Source organism: Grammomys surdaster, unplaced genomic scaffold (assembly GCF_004785775.1).
Source record: "Grammomys surdaster isolate TR1022 unplaced genomic scaffold, NIH_TR_1.0 125767, whole genome shotgun sequence".
NCBI lineage: Eukaryota > Metazoa > Chordata > Mammalia > Rodentia > Muridae > Grammomys > Grammomys surdaster.
Genome location: NW_021620598.1, coordinates 1008445 through 1028731, shown reverse-complemented (window position 1 = coordinate 1028731; position 20287 = coordinate 1008445). Strand labels below are relative to the sequence as shown.

The 20287-nt window shown below is 53.3% G+C and overlaps 1 protein-coding gene across 1 annotated transcript in view; it reads right to left on the bottom strand.

Moving 5' to 3' along the window:
* Window positions 1–304: 304 nt before the first annotated feature.
* The window catches only part of Mpped1 (metallophosphoesterase domain containing 1), a 67389-nt gene continuing 47406 nt past the window's right edge, over window positions 305–20287 (bottom strand). The window contains exons 4-6 of the mRNA XM_028788751.1: window positions 6794–6909; window positions 4478–4591; window positions 305–2578 (exon numbers count right to left, since the gene is read on the bottom strand). Coding sequence (XP_028644584.1) covers window positions 2460–2578; window positions 4478–4591; window positions 6794–6909 — 349 coding nt within the window. The 3' untranslated portion in view covers window positions 305–2459. The remainder of the gene's footprint in view (window positions 2579–4477; window positions 4592–6793; window positions 6910–20287) is intronic.

Genomic DNA, 20287 nt, shown 5'->3' with positions numbered 1-20287 from the left:
TTCCCTTAGGCAATCCATGAACCCTTTGTCTGCCTATGGCTGGGTTGGCCATGTCACATTCAGGATAATCCAGCACTTGGGCCACACCACACTGCTTTGTTTGAAGCTCAGACATCCAGTCTGCTGCCTCTGCAGTCCCTGGGCCCACGGGGAGTGGGGTGGGGGTTAGATAAGCAGAGAGTACAGTCACCCCAACACATGGGGGGGGGCAGTCTTTAGTCACTAGGTCTTGGAGTTCTTCCTCCCTCTGCCCCCTCATGACCCAGGGACACACCCACAGAAAGAACAGCCAGATGAACTCGGCTTTTTCTTTTTACAAAGACTTTATTGTCTGACATGCTTGACAAAAAAATTACAGCCACAATCAAGTTATGCCAAAATGATTGAGGAGCAGGCCGCCATCTTTCAAATCTTGAGGACTTTCAGTGAATTTTCTCTTCAAGACAGCTGTCTCCACAGCTTTTCTTCCCCACATAAAAATATGCTGCATTCTGAAGATGCCCTAGGAGATTTTTTAAGTTTATAGTTCTTGGTCCACATAGAAACTGCGGAGCTGAGAAAGCACACAGGAGATGTATTTTCTCTGCCTCAAACACATCATGCATCTGAGGCACCGAAGAGAGACCTGGTAAATGTCCCCCCACACACAGGAACCACTTGACCCAAGCAAGATTCCCGCAGTCCTGTGGCCTGTGGGACACAGTTGTTTTGGCCAAGGTAGGGCACCAAAGGTGGCCTGGGAATGCAGCCTCACCCACAGTGAGCCACAGAGCCCAGCTCACTCACCTGCAGAGAAAGACTTTCAAGTGGATCTCAGAGGATGTTGGGATGCTGGGCTTAAACCTCAGAATTCCTTATGGTCTGAGGGACTCTTGGTTGAGAATGAACAAGAGTCAGTTTTGAACAGGACCCTTCCAAATTAAGCGAGACTCTCCACCCAGGCCCTTCTTTGCAGGGAGAGAACTCTGGTGGTGACAGGGTGTGAGGCCAGAGATGGAGGTCCAAACCTCATTGCTTCCCCCTTTGTGCTGTGCATCTTCAGGCAAGTGACCTCTCCTCTCTGGCCTCAGTGTCCTCATCTCTGTAACAGGGCAAAAGTACCTACCTTGCAGGAATGTCTGTAGATAAAGCAAAATTATACTGAATAAAGGTACCAGGATATCTGGTCCCCAAGGCTGGAACCAGGCCAAGCAAGCGAGGCCCTCGTGTCTGATGCATGACATAAAGGGTGTAGAACATCAAGTGTCGGGACAAAGAATACTATTTTAGTAACATGTTACTAAGAATCAGAATGAGTACAAAAAGAGTCCACAAAGAACAAATATTGGCATTTTGAATGAACAGCAATGGACTCTGCCTCCCCCGACTCATGGCCTGCTGGCTCTGCCCCCTGCAGATGGGCTCACCCAGGCCTTACTCAAGAAAGGCTGCAGCCAGAGGCGGAGCTGCCATCAGCACCCAGGGTGGCTCTGTCACTGTGCCACCTCCTGGTAGTCGGTGGTACTGACAAATTTCCTGGAACCCTCTGAAGGGAAGTCAGTCAATGGAGCCCATTGTAGATGCTAATGACCTGGTTTGGTTTGGAGGAGCGCATGATCCACACACACGGGGCATGTATATGACCAGACACAGGGCCTCAGCCCGAAGAACCCCCGGCCACTTTGATCTACAAAGAAGTGTGATCCCAGGGGATCTAAGATGGCCTGACTGTGATGAGTAACCAGCAGGTTCTGGCCACCCAGAAGAACAAAGCCTCCTCCCCCACCCCACCCCCGACCCCTGCCCAAATCCAGGCTCTGAGCAGAAGCTGGGGACACTCAGCCATTGTCCACATTGGCAGCAGGGTCCTGAGGAAGGAATGGGGGACTAAGCCAAGCCATCTGCTCTAGGCCTGGCCAGGGGCTGTTGGAATTCCTGAGATGTCCCTGAACATTCCCAAGACCCGTACACACAAGAAGCAAATCTATCTCCTTTCCTCCAGCCAGAGAAGAGCCACCTGTGCCCAGGCCATACATCCCCCCCCCCCAACTTCGGGGCTCACAAGCCACACAGATACACTTGGGTAGTGAGACATCTTGTATAAAACTTCCCAAATCCCATCCGAAAACAGCAGCTTCTCAAAGCCAGAGGGTGTCAAACGGAGCTTCTGTCATTTCCCAAGTGAGACAGGACTGTGAGCTTGCTAGGTAGGCCCTAGAGTGAAGAGCAGATGCACACACAGAAAACAGAAATGAGCCTGGTGCCCCACAACGGGGCTGCTCAAGGCCCCGGCTGCAGGCGGCAGAAGACTGACAAAGGCGATTTCTTCTATCCCAAAGATTCTAGACATTGCTGGCTGGTCCCATGGCCAAATGGACTGTCCGAGCTGTTCTGCATGGGAGGAATTGGGTTAGGGGATCCAGGCTCTCGGGCAGACACACAGAGCTGACATGGGCAGGCAGAACAGGGGTGGGCAGCAGTCAGGAGTTCCGGGGTGTGGGCAGGTCGATGACTATGGGAGGATTCACAGGCTGATAGTTCACAGTGCACACGGACGCATTCACATAGGTGGTGGTCCCGTCCGCCATGACACCATACCCTGGAAAGTAAGCACACACCTGTCAGACCATTGTCTGGAGCTTTCTGGTGGCTGTGGCAGCTACAGGTGTTCTGCCATAGAGGGTGGGAAGTGTCTGGGGCAAGCTATGACAGCTCACAAAGATGGGTCTTTTTATCTGTCAAATGGAAGTGATAACAGGTCCTTCTGAGCCTGCCAGGAGGACCAAGTGAGGTCAACGCTCAAATACAGTGCTAAAGTCAGTGCACATCACAGGAAGAGCACATAGCAAGTCATCACTATCCTCATATTGTCTTCCCTAGCAGGTGTCATCAGCATGGTCTCTGTGACTACTGTCAGCTTATTAGATGTGATCAGGTATAGACACCTGATTTCCACAGTCCCCCAGTATCACCATCTCACCAGATAGGATCAGATGTGTTTGTGTGCTATGTCCACAGACTGCACTAACGTCATGATGGCATCAGCATCCCAATGGTGATGACATCCTCCTCATCATCATGATGACATCATCCCCATCATGATGACATCATCCCCATCATGATGACATCATCCCCATCGTGATGACATCATCACCCCATTGAGATGACATCATCACCCCCATCGTGATGACATCATCATCCCCCATTGTGATGACATCATCATCCCCCCATCATGATGACATCATCATCCCCATGCCCATCATCAGTTCTATCCCTTGGACTACATTACTACCATCCTTGTTGCTATCCCCAACAATGCCATCATCACCATGACATCATCACTGCCATCAGGATGGCATCATCATCCCTATCCATACTATCACCACCATCAACACCACCACCACCACCTCATGAGTGCTGTTGTCAACACCATCAATGTCATCTCTTCATCAGCACCAGTCATCATCCTCCTTGTGACAATCACCACACTACCATCACCATCACCAAGACCCTCTTCCTTACAAAGCGTTGCCCTGCCATGATATCCCCACCATCCCCACTATCTTCAGAGGGTTACCACCGCCATCTTTGTCACCACTGTCATCACCACGGTGACCCTCATTGTCATCTCTGGTTTCCTCACAATCACCACGGTAACCACTGTCACATCCCTGTCTTCCATCACATGCCCTCTCCACCACCTCTGCTTGCTAAAGTCCCTTCTTCTGGTTCACACCATCTTCACACCAAAAGGGACGCTCTCCCTTTCTTCTCTAGAGCACCATTTTGCCTATACAAATATGTACAGGTGTGGTTTGGGTCACAGGCAACCTTATATAGGTTGGTCCTGAATGCCCACAAGAAGACCCAAGAAGTCAGTCAGCATTATAAACTCACTGTTCCTGGGCTTCCCCCACGAGCTCCCATGCTCTGCCTTTGATTGCCTGTCTGCTGCTCAGCCATCTGAGAGCATCTCCACCATCCTGACTCCCAAGAACAGCGCTCAGAGATGCTCAAGAAATGGCCAGAGTTTATTTGCTTCCACGTTATTAAACTGTTAGATGAACGCGGTGTGAGGGCCCAACAACCCTGGTCCAACCACAGACAGGGACAGCAGAACAGTCAACAGCAAGGGTTTGCATCAGATGTTGAAACTGGGCTCCAGGAAGAACACTTGAGGACTAAGAAGGTGCGCTGATATACAAGGATGGGCCGTGGGGGGCAGTGTGAGTGGTCAGGACTGTGAGCTACCTGCCCACGGTGCAGACGTCCCCACCACTTCGGTGAGTTCACCTTCTGCTAGCCAGCAGCATGGCCATGCTAACCATGGCCGCAAGTGTGTGAAGTGGTCTATGCATAGGCCACAGAGGTGGGCTATTTCTTGCAGAAGTCAGAGAGGGCGCTAGTGAGCAGGATTTAAGGAAGGTAAGAACTCCCTCTGAAGGGCCAGTTAGAGGCACCCCACGTAGGTTCCCTCCCCTCCTGCCCGCCTACTTACCTTCATGGATGTGGCCAAAGACGTGTAGCCGAGGCTGGACTCGCCTCTGGACCGTGTTGAGCAGCTCCACGCAGCCCACGCGTTGCATCTTCTTGGGGACCCAGTCTAAAAAGCCTGTGTGGGAAGACCAGGCGTTGAGAGGGACAGCGGCCATCTTGCATCTCGGGCATCTATTAGTGCAGACTGGGTGGGACCTGCATGCTACAGCCCCAGCATAGATCCTCTCTCCCAGTGCAGCAAGCTTCAGAACTCTGCCATGCCTCAGAGAAAAGCCCCATTACTACGAAGCTTCTGGAGGCACAATCTCTCTTCCTTGACAGGGCTAATAGACTCCTATACAAGAGCCCATGGGAGGCTAGCACCCGGGTCCAGGTGTATATAACTACTACAGATCTCAGCCTGTAGCTACTCCAGTGGCTGTTTGGAGCTACCCATTACAGAGACGGGCAAACTGAGTCCATGGTATTCCAGTGGCTGGAAGTAAAGTGGAGCCTCCATAGCCTTAGAGGGGAATTTCCCAGTCAGAAACTTTCTCTACGAAACCCCACAGAAGCTGTGGCCCAGCTCTGTTGGTAGGCTACTTGCCTATCTGGCGTGAAGCTCTAGGGCACTGTAGATGTGATAGCGTAAGGCTTTGATCCCAGCGCAGGGAAGGTAGCGGCAGAAATATCATGAGTTTAAGGTCATCCTTGGCTACATCAAAAGTTTGAGCCCAGCCTGGGATACATGGAGGTGGGAGTGGTGCACAGAAGCATGAAGCTAGCTAGTTTCCTTGGCTGAGACACCCTCTCGTGGTGCCCACTGTGTCTGTTGGCCGCCAGCCTTCCGGAGCTGCCCCATATGGTGGTGGCTTATTATCTTTCCATGGCTACACAAACGAAAAATAATCAGCGACTCGAGTGAGCAATCAGGTTTCTGCTGGCCCCTCTCTGTTTGGGTGGGTGAGAGAAGCTACGGAGCTGCCAGCAAGGGTTGGAGAGCTTCAACTCAGTGTGCCCAGCAAGCTTCATCGCTAGGGAGGTGCTGAGACCCAGAGCACAGCCAGGCAGGGGGATGGAGGGGAGGGAGGAGACAGACATGCAGTGGGTGGTGAGTAGGACTGGGCTTCGTGGTAGAGCTAGGTCCTAATCTCCACAGCTCCTCCAGATTGCACAGACTGGTTCACATCTCTGCACCTTGGCCTCATCCAATGGACAGAAGTGCTGCCCTAGAATCTGGAAGCCATCCTTATGTGGCAATGTGGGCTAAGATGGGACTGGAGTGGGGGTCTCTAGTGTCCCCAACTTCCCTGATGACTACAATCTGAAATGAAGTACATTAGCACCTGCTGGGGCATGGTGCCTAGGGGCATTCCCAAAGCAGGTGTGCAGTGTGCTTTGTGGCTTTGGGGCAGGGCATCTGGAGAGCAGCGAGACCAAAGGAGACAGATGGATGGATGGATGGATGGATGGATGGATGGATGGATGGATGGGTAGATGGATGGATGGATGGGTAGATGGATGGATAGAGGGTGTGTAGATAGATGAAGGATGGATGAATAGGTGAGGATGGATGGATGGATACATAATCAGAAGAACAGAAGGGGAAGAGGAGAAGAGGAAGGAGGGAAGGAAATAAGATGGAGGAAGCAAAGGAAGAGAGCAGGAACTAGGATGAGAAGAGGAAGGCCACAGAACCACGTGGCTCAGGTGAAACTGAGGAAGGACTTGGCCCAATGGCTGGAGGCCCTGTGGGGGAGGGGCACAAGCCCGGTCAGCATCTTGTTGTGCTGTCCCAGCAGAGGCCCTGGCCTCAGGGCTTCCTCCACTGAAAATGGAGCAGGAGCAGGTACCCAGGCCTGGAGGGCAATGAGGAGGCTATAGCGGCTAAACAAGATGCAGGCTTGGGGGCCATCAGCATCATGGGAAAAGGGAGGGAACTGGGAGGCAGGTTAGAAGGAAAGCAGAGGGGGCAGGCTGGGGCCAGCTAGGGCAGGCTGAGGCAGGCTGAGGCAGGCTGGGGAAGGCTGGGGCAGGCTGGGGCAGGCTGGGGCAGGCTGGGGTGAGCTGAGGGACCCCAGGCAGGAAGCCAGTGGATCCTATAAGGGACAACAGGTGATCCACAGCCTCAGCTCAGACCACAGTAGGGGCACACTAGACAGGGGCAACATTGGGAGGTGGAGCTCTCAGCCCTGGGGACACTGGCTTGGTAAGAGTGGCACTCCAGCAAGTTAAACCCACCAGACCAACCCAGGGCTCCTTGGGTACAGCCCCAGACACCAGACACCCCATCCTCCAAAGCCTCCAGCCCAGGCAAACCAGAGACAGAAGACCTTACCCAGAGGGGGTCCATGAGTTATAAGGATGTCGACTCCTTCTGGGATGAGATTCCATTTCTCCAAGAGTGCTTGGCCTCGCGGAAGGTTGAATCCCCAGCCATAAAACCAGGGCTGCCTAGGAGAGAAGAGGGGTGCTTTAGGGGGTGTCTTAAGAGCATGGCTCAGTCACAGAGACTGGTACGGGTCACAGGGCTAAGCAGCTATGAGGACAGAGCTTGACACCTGGGAGCTCACTCAACCAAATGAAACTGGGAATGTCTGGAGGACTTTTGCAAGAACAGCAGCCAGCTGCTGTCAATGGAGCCAAACGGAGTGAGGCAGACCCCAGGAGCAGATGCAGCCAGGTGGTGCAAGCAGCTCTTTAATTTGCCCGCCACCACACACGCTGTGAGCTGATCAGGCCAGACATTGCCCTCATGACCCCTCATGGACCCCAAGTTGCTACCTGAATCCTACTCCTGGCCAACATGGCTGACACCCCTACCTGTAAACCCAAGGGCTCTACACCGATGGCAGCCACCAACACCCCTACTTAGGATTCCCAGAAGTTCCACAGAACCCCACTGAGGAACTCCCAGCCTTATCCTAGTAGCCTTTGTGCCGTATGACTGAGGTCTTCGCTAGGTGTTACACAAGAAGGGAAGATGCCCAGGTGACACAGGGCCAGTGGAGCCATCGCTCAGACCCAGACCTACTGTCTTTATCATCAAACTTGCAATGCAGTGCAGGACCTGTGTGAAGGATCGGTGGTCACCCTGTGTCACTTGGGGGGGGGCATCAAAGGTCCTTTTTCTGTATCAGGCCCCAGCCCTGCAGGCAGGTAAGTACTGTGTAAATGGGGCTGAGGGCCCTCTGGTGACTGTGATCAGGACACTGATGAGCCCTGGTACCTTATGTCATAGCCAGCACCTCAAAGCTGAGGTTGGTCCCTCATCACACAGAGATCCAGGAAAGCTTGCCAGAGCCATGCCATGCAGCGCACACCATCCGGCCCCACCCCAGTCCCGACTCCTAAGCGCCAGGCATTTAGAGGCAGCTTGGCTCCGCATGTGGGCTCTGCCCACTGGAGCAGGCTCTGGGAAGAAGGTGACTCTGTCCCTGGGCCAGAGGAGGCCATGATTCTCACTCCAGGTGTGTAAAGGGAGAACCAGGGATCAAGGCCCAGCCACAGAATGGTCACCTTTCCCACAGGATTCTCACACATGGGAAGTGTCTATCTAGCTAGACCAGAACCCTCCATTGAAAGAACAGCACTGGGCAGAGGTGGGTCAGTCAGGAGCCTCCTCCCTCAGACATGCCTACTCAGGCCTGCTCATGTCCATCTGTGGAAAGCTAAGCAGTCTCCTGAAGGAAAACATCTCTCCACCCCTCCCCCTCTCCCCTCTCCTTTCCCCCTTTCCCTCTCCCCTCTCCTTTTCCCCTTCCCACTTCTCCCCCCTCCCCTGCTCTCCACACAGCTTTAAGGAACCTGGAACCAAACTGACTGAGGTCATGATGGTCCACTACTTGCACCTGTGTGACCTTGAACACGGGTGAGTTTTAAGAGAATTAGGGTGACCATGACTCAAAGATACCTGAGTCCTCAGGAGCCCTGTGCCGGGAGTTCTGAGGACTCAGCGCCCTGACGCCACGCCTCCATTCCATCTCCTCCATCACCGTTACCTCCACCGTCCACATCAGCACATCCATAACCACCATCCCCAGTGCGACTGTCACCTCCACCACAGCCATTACATCATCGCTTTCACTACCCCTATCCAGTATGTCATCACCACTGTCACCGCTGTCACCCCCACGTGGACATCACCATTATCATCCCTACTGGCACAATCATCCTCATCTCCGTCACCACCACCATCATCTTCACCATCGTCTCTCATCGAAACTACCATTGTTATCATCATCACCATCACCTCCACTACCACCATCATCCCCACCACACCCATCACCACGGACACCTCCTAGGAGCCACCCGCCAAGCCTGGGTGTAAGGCTTTGTCTACAGCAGGGATTTTCAAGTTGCATTTTTGACCGTTCTAGTGAGAATGCAGGAGAGGAGACCTCAGAGGAGCTGAGAGCAAGAAGCAAAACTTCAGCTAGATAGTTTTAACTAAACAGCGCGCCCCCGCCCTGGTCCAGGTGCATGCCCTGGTCACAGGGTCAGTCCTTTTGTGTCATGGCCGTGGTTGGCACTGGCAGCTTCTCTTTACAGATCCTTTGGACTGTGCCTGCCACACTGTCTAGGATTCTCAGAGCTGTGCAGCCGAAGCGACAGGAGTCGGGGTCCAAAAGGACACAGCAGCATCCTGCCCCTCAGCGTCCTGCCGGCAGACGGCACGGGGCACGGCTTGTGTCTGATGCAGCACAGGGCCTCATCCATATGGGAAAAGATGCCCGTTAGTTCTCCTGAGCCACTACAGGGTGCAGCTTTCAGAAACACAGCAGATATCCCACGAACCCTGGAAGCCAGCCCGGAGCACCTCTGCCAACCAGCTTCCCCTCAGCACTCCCGAACCTCGCTCTGGAGGGAAAACTGAACACGACTCTCTCGTGGGGATACCCAGAGGAGCCACTCACCCCAGGAGCACAGCACTCCAGGCAGAGCAGGCTGGGAATCAGACCTCAGCAGGTCTTGAACTTTCTCCCACACCTGTCTCTGACCTCTCCTTCCCTCCCTGGCTCACCCCACCCACCTGTGGGCCATGAGACTCCCAACAACTCACCCCCAAAGCAAGCACAGGCGAGCTCCTGTCTGGTAGGGAGCAGCAGTCAGCAGGACTTCAGCTCTTGGAGGTCTGGGGTCAGCCATACTGAATCTGCCCCAGAATGGCCCTTCACCTCTCCCAAGCTCGACTCCTGAGGGCAGCTACTGTGCCCTACAACATGGAGGAAGAGGGACTGATGAGGGCAGCCGGATTGCCTCAGGGAAATATTTCCACACAGGCAATGCCCCCGGATGCTATTAGCTATCATTACCATTGGGAAGTAGAGGGAGGCAGAGCCTGAAAGGAAGTTTCTGGAAGATATTTCTGAGGTAGTTTCAACGAGGGCTTTCCCTGGGTTTTGGGCAGGCCTAGGTGGCTATGCCAACCGTTAAGATCTGAGCAGACTCCAGGGACCTCACTGAGGCCTTTGGGCTGCCACTTGCTTCTGGCCCAGGAGACAAAGGAGGTACCATCTTCAGTGTACAGTCTGCACTGGAGCCTCCAGTGCTATTTGGGGGGGTGCATCGATGCGCTTGTATTCAGTGAAGCTTAGCACAGTGGATAACCACAGTGACCAGCTCTCTATGTGGCTCTGTATGGCTGTCTGGCATTTCCCAGGAAAGACACACATACACACTGCCCTGGCCCTCACTGCCACCTGACTTCGGAATGTCACCCATGATGCTCAGGCCACGATACTGGGATGCCCAAGGGCCCCTGGACCAACTTCCACCATGACCTAATACCTGGACCTGGCTCTACCTCCCCCTGCCACTGGGTTCTCCATCCAAGGCATCTCTTAGCCATGGAGGGTGGCCCATCAGAATTCCGACTGAGCCGAAGGCGGCTTTATGTCCCGAATCTCTGTCTTTCTGTTCTAAAGTAACCATTGGAATAATTTTCTTACAGAATGATAGTTGCCATGACAACCAGAGCAAATTTTCCTTTTCTGAAACAGATGTCTCATTTAGTTGAAAATTAGAATGTGAGCAAACCCATGGGAAAAATTAATTCAAACTTTAACAGAGCACTGAATACAACGTAATCTCTCTGAGGTTAACCCCTTAACAGCTTTTCTGTGTGCTTCTGCTAACCTTCAGATCAAACCTAATTAGGCTCGCTTAGCCAATATAAATGACCTCCTCATGGTCAATCATTACAGGGTCCCCCTGAAGCGTGAAGTTGGGTTCCCTGACAGCTGATGGGGCTACAGACGCTTCTCTATAGCAAGCAGCTGAAACAGAGCCTGCCTGGCCCTAGTTTCTGCTTCTCCAGAGCAAGCATTCAGGCCCAAAGTGGGCATTTCTGGGGTAGAGTGACCCTCTGGCTGAACCCATTTCCTGGGCCTAGAGTGTAGGACAGTGGAAGCCCCAGGTACTCCTGAGCAGGCCTGACCCCAAAATGTTTTTAGGTCACAGATCATCCTTGAGAGATGACCCTATGAGATACTGAGGAGCATCCACAGAGAGGCAGCTCAGGGGCCTCTCACCTACCCAGGGAGATGTCTACCATCATGGTTCCCAGAGGCACAGAAGCTATGGTATACAGCTATACCTAAGTGAAATACCCAGAGCATAGCACTTGGGTACCCAGAGTGCTGGGCCAGAGCCAGGCTCTCTCTTCCAACCCAAAACGATAAAAATAACCACCCTTCTATGTTAAACCCCTCTGTATCTAGTTGCTCAGTTAACCCTTGGGATGAAACTGCTGGGAGCTCCCCATTCAGGCACGGGAAGTGCTAGCACAGAGAAGGCAAGCACATCTGAGCTTGCACAGGAGCAAAAAGGGTTTGAGCCAGGATCCCAAACACCTGCATTCTTGCTCAAGCTAACGGTTGATGCAAAGAAGCCCCTGGGGGTGGCCAGCCACCAGCTCTGTCTCCCACAGATGCTTCTTGCCTGAGTAGCTCCCACAGGCTCCCTGGGAGGAGCCTTCAGCCTGGCTGATCAGGGAAGAGGCTGCATTCATCACAGGCTTCCTGTGGCACCTCCAAATCTCTCCATGGCTCCTCCACTGTCTCCAGGAAAAACGCAGTCCTGGTGGCCTGGTGCACAGGGCTCCTGAACCTACCCCAGTTGACTCTCAGACAAACCAGCCCAGGTTCCCATGGTTCTCCCAACAGCCTGACTGTCACTATTCTGCTCCATAAGCAGTTAGGCCTGGAGCTATCCTCAGACTTTGTCTCCTGCCACCCTCACATCAAAGGTGCTAACCCATGGCTCATGCACATAAGGCCCAACGCCAAAGCCATCTCCTCTAGAGGTATCCCCTGATCACCCCCCTCCTCAGACACAGGTCCCCCTCTCCACCTTGGTGGTCTGTTGTAGGCTTCTCCAGCACAGGGCCAGTGTTCAGATCGGCCCCCGTGTGTCTTACACCTGGCAGAGGGCTGAGCTAGGTGGCCCTCAGGGAAGATACGTTCAGGGGGTACATAGATGAACGATGAATGCAAACTGGAATAAGCCAGCCGGCGCTCTGACTGACTGCAGGTATGAAGAACTTGTAAATTAGCACTCTCCCCTCTGCACCCTCCAAGTGTTAGTCCCACCCTAGGACCTGCCAGTCAAGCTCCAGAATGACAACTCCAGTAAGGATGCCCGCCCACTTGCTAATCTTCGTCACCCTCTCAGGAGCCAGCCCAGGTGGCAGAGTGTTCCCATTGTGCAAGGAAGAACTGGATCCCGGTGTCATCGCCTGCGTTCTGGTGCTCAGAATGTTTGACACTGGGGGCACCCTCACTACCTCCATGGTGGACTTGGGTACAGAGGGCTGGACTCCTGGTAGTGTTCTTTAGATACCACGTTGCAGGAGACCCGCCCCAAGCCTGCCAACTCATTCCCTCCTCTCGAGGTGTTCTGGTACCTCACTTTTCCACAGCGGCTCAAAACAAAATAGTTACCCAAGCCCAGAAGCTAGAAGGGAAGCTGTGGGTGAGCTTTTCAAACAGCCTGCCCAGACCTCACCTCTGTCAGGTGCTCCTTACCCGCAGAGTGCTCCCATTGGCCCCCTTAAAGACAGGCTTTCCTAAGCCACTTCCAAAGGGACCAGCTACAGCACAGCTTAAGTAGTGTCTCAGATGAAACTGCCACTTGTCACTGGCCCCAGAACCCCGACTAGGCTGTAACCCCCTTTTGCAATAGAGAAACTAAGGCTCAGAGAGACCAGAGGTAGGACCACAGCTCCCAAGCCCAGAGTCTAGACTGCAGACTTCCCACCTCTGGGGGACATCCCCTCCTACTATGGCAGAAACTTAAATCAGATGTCTCTTCTGTATCCCTGGGTGCTGGCATGCAAAGGCCAGGGGCTAGGAGAAGTGGATAGGTCGTAGGCAGTATGGCCCAAGGCCATACTGAGCGGGCAGGGACCCACCAGCTGCCCAGTGTCCAGGAGCCTGTCACTCACACACCCACTGGGGCCACAACAGCAGCCACCAAGTCAGCAGCAGAAGGTGCAGCGCTGCGGAGTGGGTCCCTTGCCATTCCTAATTAATTTTCCCCACCTTTCCAATATGCAGAATCGCTCATCTTTTGTTTTGCTGGGACTCTGTGCAGAGACGGCAAATGAATCGTCTCAGACGTTAATCTTGAGTGGGAGAGTGAGCAGGCGCACAGCAGCCTGCTAGAGAGGACAGAGGCAGCACAGAAGCAGTGGCTGAGTTATGAGAGGCAGATGATAAGGATAGGAGAAAAGGAAAAAACTCTGTGTGTGTGCACGTGTGTGTGTGTGCATACACATGCACATGCACACATACATGCAAGCAAGCATGTGCATGTGTGTGTATCACAAATGTGAGAATAGGCTTGTATGTTTATTGAATATATACATTCATGTGTAGGCCTGCATGTGTGTTGAATGTGCGTGTGTGCACAGATATGTGTGCCATCAGCTCAGTAGTGTTCGGAAGTCAAGGACACTTCCTGTTTCAGATACCATCATAGACATAGTGTGTCAAGTCTGGGATTCACCAGGAAGTGTGGGCGGATGAAACAGCAGTGGATCCACTCATGGCTTTCGGGCAGGATCTCTGGGGGCCTGAGCTGTGTCATGTGCTGTTGGCTCTCATGTGGCTATCTGGAGTTGCCTTTCCCCCCTAGGAAAAGGACTTAAGCCTAGCTGGTCATGTAGACAGCTCCTTGAACAGACAGGTGGCTCCTGACTGCGTGCAGGCTGCAGACAATGCCAGACAGTACTCGGTGGCCTCACTGACCACTCCGATGCCTCAATGCACAGCAGCTGCCTCTCTCTCATTTGTACGATAAGACTCAGCCATAGAAGGGGAGGAGCTGAAGCCCAGCCTATTCTGCTGTCCGTGGGGGCCACCAGAGAGTCAGGCCGGTGTCAGGGGGAGGCTACCCACATCAGCCCCGGCTGAGGCTATCATGCCCCAGTACAGTGACCCTCACGCCTGCCTCCTCCCAGGTCTGACCAGCCTTTCAGCATCCCTGTACATCCCCAGCTCACTGGTGACACAAGATAGCATAGTCCTCTCTGTCCCATGAGGGCATATCATACAGAACAAGTCAAGGGAAGCCACTCTGTGCCTCCCTGGGTCCTGAGGAGAGGTAGTCTTTGCCTCAGTTGCCTGAACAAGCTGTGGAGGCCATAACCTCAAGCTAAAGCCACCCAAAGATGCAGGACAGCTCAAGACAAATGCTGTATGGGGACTTTAGGGGAATGGACTGTAACATTAGTAAGACAGCAAGAGCCCACCAAGCCAGGGAAAAGGAAGAAACAGGCTTTCGACAAACCTTCCTCAAGCTGGGCCCCCAAGGGCTTCAGTAAAAGTAGACCACAAAGCTCACACCCTGACCCCAGTCCAGGCTCCTCTACCAGAGACTCCAGAGCCCAGACCTCCAGCAACGGGTCCCTAGCCCACAGTCAGGATGCCCCAAGCCAAGACACCAGGATAGGTGGTTCCTACTGAACACACCCACAGACTGAGGCAGGCAACCCCCTACACCGGGCTATGCACCAATTGGGACTCTGACGTCTCACAGAGCTTCCCAGAACTTAACTCTGCGTCTCAATAGACATGACCACAATAGACATTCTAATGTTAAAAGACAGTCTAACAGACAGACAGATAGACAGACAGACACACACACACACACACACACACACCTGACACAGCAGAAAAGTACCACAGATGTGGTTTATAAAGGTTCTGTCAAGAGAAAAGGCAAGGGTTGTACCAGGAGTTGGACATCAGGTTCTGGCCCAGCTCCTCGCTCACACAAGACCAATGGAAGGTCCCAAGCCTGCACACAACAGAGCAGCTAGCTAACAAGGAGACACCTGCAAGGGTTCCTGGAAGCCAGGTGGGATGCAGCCATAAGAAGAACTGGATAGACACAGCAAGGCCCACTGTGTTCCACCAGCAGGCAGCCATAGCTGATGCTGTAAACAGCCAGAGTGGCGAGGTCTAGCTCAGGGCAGCAGGATGCTCAGACCTGGGCAATACTCTCGATTCCTGGCTCCCATACCCAGGACCTTGAACCCATTCTGCTCAGAGGAAACATAATTCTGTACTATGCTCTTCCCCTGGTGAAAGGCATTCAAGTGGCACCTTGTGGCTGTCCCAAGGGCACCACGCTTCCCTCCCTGATCCGGCTCCCCTTGATCCTTGTGGGGACTTCCTTCATAGCAAGTCAGCTTGCTTCCTGAGACTCAGTACTTTGATCTCTAAAGTGAGAGGTTAGTGGAGACCTCACTAATTGTCCTGGGGATTGTGGTAGGACACACATCTGTCACACTGACTGGCTTCCCTAAGCACCATCAGAGACAGACAATGTTCCCAAGCTGCTCCATTCCTGCCCCAGGCTGTGCAGCAAGCGTACTTAACTGTACAAAGTAAGAGAATGGGACATCAAAGAGGACATGAGTGCCCACCCCCAGCCTGCCCCCAGAGGCCACCAGGCACTCACTGTTCCCTGCTCAGCTCAGAGAGTGCTGTCTGGATCCATCAGCTATGTAAAAGAAACCTTAATTATCTGTGCTCTCAACACTGGGTGGCCACAGCCAGCTAATAGCACGATGAGACACCAACTGTGTGCCAGGCAATGTCTCTATTTGGCCTTTGTGAATTCTCTGTGACACAGAGACTCCCTATGTGACCATCACACAAAGCCACAGTTCTGACCACACCATACTGCTGGCACCAGCACACCAGGCTGCGTTCTCAGTCCAGCCTTGCAGTGCCCAACTGGTCTCTGAGGCCCTGGCTCCTAGAGACAAGAGAAGTCCCCTCCTTAGGCCTCACAGTCCAGCCCTGATGGGAGGCAGCCCAGGCAAGCACAGAATCCTTAACTGAGCCCAGCCGCCCGGGCGGGGTGGGCACAGTCCCTGCAGCCCCACAGCCGCTTCCCGAAGTTCAGTGTCTCAGCAGGTTTAAATCCCTTCTTTCAAAATACCACAAGTAATTAGAGCAGATGGGCCCGCTACGTGCCAGCTCCGCTCTCCCCCTCACTCCTTTTTTTCTTTTTCTTTCTCTCTCTTTTTTTTAAAAAATCAAGGCCGTTTTTAGTTAAATGAGAACAAAAAAATGCATCCAAAACCCATAAATGAACCGAGTATATATGCAGGATTTTTAAAAAGAAGAAGAAGGATTTTGCAAAAGCTGACTCTTCCCTCTTCCTGCAGTTACTTCCACCCCAGAGCCGCCCTGGGTGATGGACATATGCCTGGCTGTAGCTCAGGGGGGCCAGCAACCATGTCAAAAGTCCCACAGTCACCGCATGCCCATGAGGGAGGCAGAGTTCACCAGATTTTTGTCCCTTCTTTACCCTCCAGATGCTGGAAAAGAGCCAGCCCAGGTCAAAGGCACAGGGAAGCGGGCATCTGGCCTTCGGTCAGGGGAAACTAGTGAGAGTGGGCAGCATGGTAAGCCAGGAGGTGGCACTGTCAGGCCACGGTGTTCAGAGTCCAGCCTGGAATAGGAACCTAAGGCAGTGGGGGAGTTGGTGCTGTAGGTCACGAGGAGGCCACGGAAAGATGCACGCACAGACAACAGTCCAGGGAGGGATTGTAATGGACTCCCCACTGTTCGGGACCCTCCGCCCTGTGCATTCATCCATTCGAGAAACATTTATCAACCTAAGCCAGGTGCCGGGTCAGGCTTTGAAGTCAGAGAGATTACGTGTGAAAGAGGCCCCTGGTCTCAAGTGTCCCAGGGAGCAGAGGTGATTATGAAGAAGCCTGTTGTTAGGGTGATGTCAGACACTCCTGTCCCATTCTGAATGAGCCGGTAGAGTGAGGGGCTAGGGCAGACCCAGGCCCTTGTGGAATCAAGATGGCAGAGAAGAGTCATGGTGCCTGCCAATGGTGTCCACAAGGAGAAACACAAAGTGGGACCACACACACACACACACACACACACACACACACACACACCTCACTCACACCGAGTACTCCCATTCCCAGTGACTCCAATGCTCAAGCCTGAAAAGTCAGCAGTATGGTTTTGTGGGTCAAGGGAAAGAATCTCCGTGATCCAGAGAGCAAAGATCCTGTCAGCAGGGCACAGGGAGCGCTTGCCAGGAGGAAAAGTGCAAAGATGTTCATTCACACCCAAATCCAGGGCTTCTGCTCATCTGGTGGCTCTGTGAGTAAGAAGGTAGAGCAAGAAGACAGAAGGCGATCTGTCAAGAGTCAAGTGACCAAGGACCCATTTCCCACTCAGAACACACCAAGCCCCTCCAGAAACCAGTAAGAAAGAGAAACACCAGAGCTGGCCAGGGGGACAACCTGGTGGTAAGGGAACCTGCTTAGCATGAATGATACTCTGGGTTTCATCCCCACACCACTAAAACCAACCAAAAGACAGGCTATCCTTGCCCCCAAATAATTGACTAGGCAAAAGACTTGAGTATTTCAGAAAGGAGGAAGGTAGGCGGCCAGAAACCATGGAGAGGTTCCAAGGCTCACGGCAGCACCAGCACCCACCCAAGAGCCAGGAAAACCTAGAGCCGTATGGTACCAAGTGTTGGCAGGGGTACAGGTAAGCAACTGCTGGCAGCGGACATCACTTGGCAAACTGACTTTGCTGAAGAAATTGAAGGGCTGGAGAAATGACTCGGTGGACCAAGCGCTTGCAAATAGGCAAGGACCAGGAGTTCAGATCCCCAGCACACACACACACACACACACACACACACACACACACACAAGCAGGGAGCATGTGGTGGCTACCTGGAATTGCTGCTGGCATGCATACCCCCTGTGACAAGCAGATCACTACCTGTTAAAGCCATATGGGCTCTCACACTGCAGACCCCCTTCTTGCATACCCCCTGTGACAAGCAGATCACTACCTGTTAAAGCCATATGGGCTCTCATACTGCTGTCCTGTGTATGACAGAGCTCCAGCTCTGAAGCTGGAGAACTCCACACATCCTCTAACATGTCCAGGGAGAGAGAAGAAATAATCTTACCACTGTGTGCTGGTTAGTTTAATCACCAAAATCATCTGGGAAGGGAGTCTTAATGAGAGACTGGCTGACTGTGGAGGAGACAGGCTACGGGTATGTCCGTGGGGGGCTTGTCTTGAATCATCTGAGTCCAATAACCATCAGTCACTCTGTCTCGCCATGAGCTGCCCTGAGGGTAGCTGACCAGTGCTCAGAAACTGACTGTGTCCACCTCAATCTTAGGACACAGTTGGGAGAAGGGTTCATCCCACATACCTCACCCAGGCCTGGGTGGAGTCCATAGCTAGGCCAGGAAGTTCTGAAGCTATGAACCCATTTTTAAAGGCTGGTTTACACCATTTCCATGTGTGTGGCTTCTAGCATCCCTGGGACACCAGCCACTAAGGGTCCCTTCTTCACCAAGGGACCTGGAAGGTTAATGTACCTACCCTGAGACCTCACGATGTCATCACATTTACTGGCCAGACACTGAATCTCGGGGAGGCTGCTCAGTTTGGGCAATGCTTCTGCAGCTCAGTGGCAGGACTAGGACCTGACTCCTGGGTGACGGGGGTGGCTCACCAGGCTAGGAATGTACCGGCAAGACGCACAGAGGCCTCATTAGCAGAGGCATGATGGTGGCTGACCCCAGGGCCTCCAGAGCCCCTGGAATAGAGGAGGGTCACCTGTAACCCACAGGTGCACATCCCCCAGCAACGATGTACTTCCTGGGTGAGCATCCTTCTGAGATGTGCGCCCACACACTCACGTGCAGAGTGAGGCGGGATCCATAAAGTGTTCCTGGAAACGAGCCACAGGGAGGCAGCAGGTCCCAACCATCCACCTCATCGTCGCTGTGATCCTCAGGTAATCCATCCCTGGAGGGATACTGAGGGATGTTACTCTGGAAAACCTGGTTCCTTGTGGGGAAAGGTAGGGAAGGGATGCTAGTCAAGTACCCAGGGGTAGAGGCTCTGGTTGCCCAGCCTGTGGCTTCTGTCTCTTACTGTGACCCATCCAGGGCCTGAAGTAGAGCCACAGTGCCTACAAGTCTGGCACATCCTCCAGCTTCCTGGCCTTTGCCTGTGATAACCCGTATCATTCTCCACATCCTTATCTCTGTGATCTCTTCGGTTCCCAGCTCTCTCCATGGGGGGGATTTTCCCTGACCCCAACTTCCAGGGCTTCTTCCTGAATCAGGAGACAGCTGCGGACTAGTTTGTCATCAGGACAGGAACCCAGGACAGCATGTCTGCAATGGTGAGTTCCCACCAAGTCCATGGGGCTCGGTGGGAGCCATGTTCTCAACAAATGTTCGTGGATGGTTTGATACATTTACTGATGAACCAGGTGAGTGATTCTCAGGCCTCCACCTTCCCTAGGACACCCAAATGGTACTTAAGAAAGTACTGCATGACCTTGACTCCAGAGAGGGCAGAGCTTACCAGGAGCTGGCCAGGAGTCTGGGGCACCTCTGTCTTGATAACCATGAATGAACCATGTGCCTACCTGAACCTCTTCTTGCCTGTCTATAAAATGGGATTATTGCTAACCTAACCCTCATCTGGCATAGAGCTAACCCCCTTCCAAGTGTCTCCCCTTGATCATCAATTACAAGAACCACGAGCCACTGATGGTGCTAGACCTCGTGCCAGGCCTTCGTCCAGACAGAGCCACACTTACCTCAAGCTATAATGCAGTGACATCATCTCCCATAGCACAGTGAGACCAGAGAGGCTGCCACAGTTACCCAAAGTCACAGGGCTGGAGTGGTAGTACCTTGATTTGTGCAGCCTGTGTTTCAGGCACACTGCTAGAGACGCAGCTTCCCCAGCGTGCAGGTGCCAGAGGGGAGGGGACAGCTCCCAGGACTAATTCTGTGGCACCACAGAAACAGAGCCAGTCACCTCCTGTCCCCTGCTCCCAGCCCCAGGTAACCTCAGAGAAACGGACAGAACTCTGCATACAGAATGGCCTGGGGGCTGTCATGCTGCCAGGCCAAGGAAAGTCCGGTGTGTGAGCACAGCCAGGCTAGGAATGTGAGTGCCCCACCCTCTGAGCCACCCTTCCTTTAGTCCTCCTTTAGTCCTAGTTCTAAAGCCTGTTCCAACAGGGAGGGACATGGGTCCCACCGTGCCCTTTCAGGAGCACAACTACAGAGCTTACTGACTACTCCCGCCCCCAGCACGCACCCTATACCCCCACCCCAACACATACCCTATACCCCACCCCCAACATGCACCCTATACCCCCACCCCAACATGCACCCTATACCCCCACCCCAACATGCACCCTATACCCCCACCCCAACATGCACCCTATACCCCCACCCCAACATGCACCCTATACCCCCACCCCAACATGCACCCTATACCCCCACCCC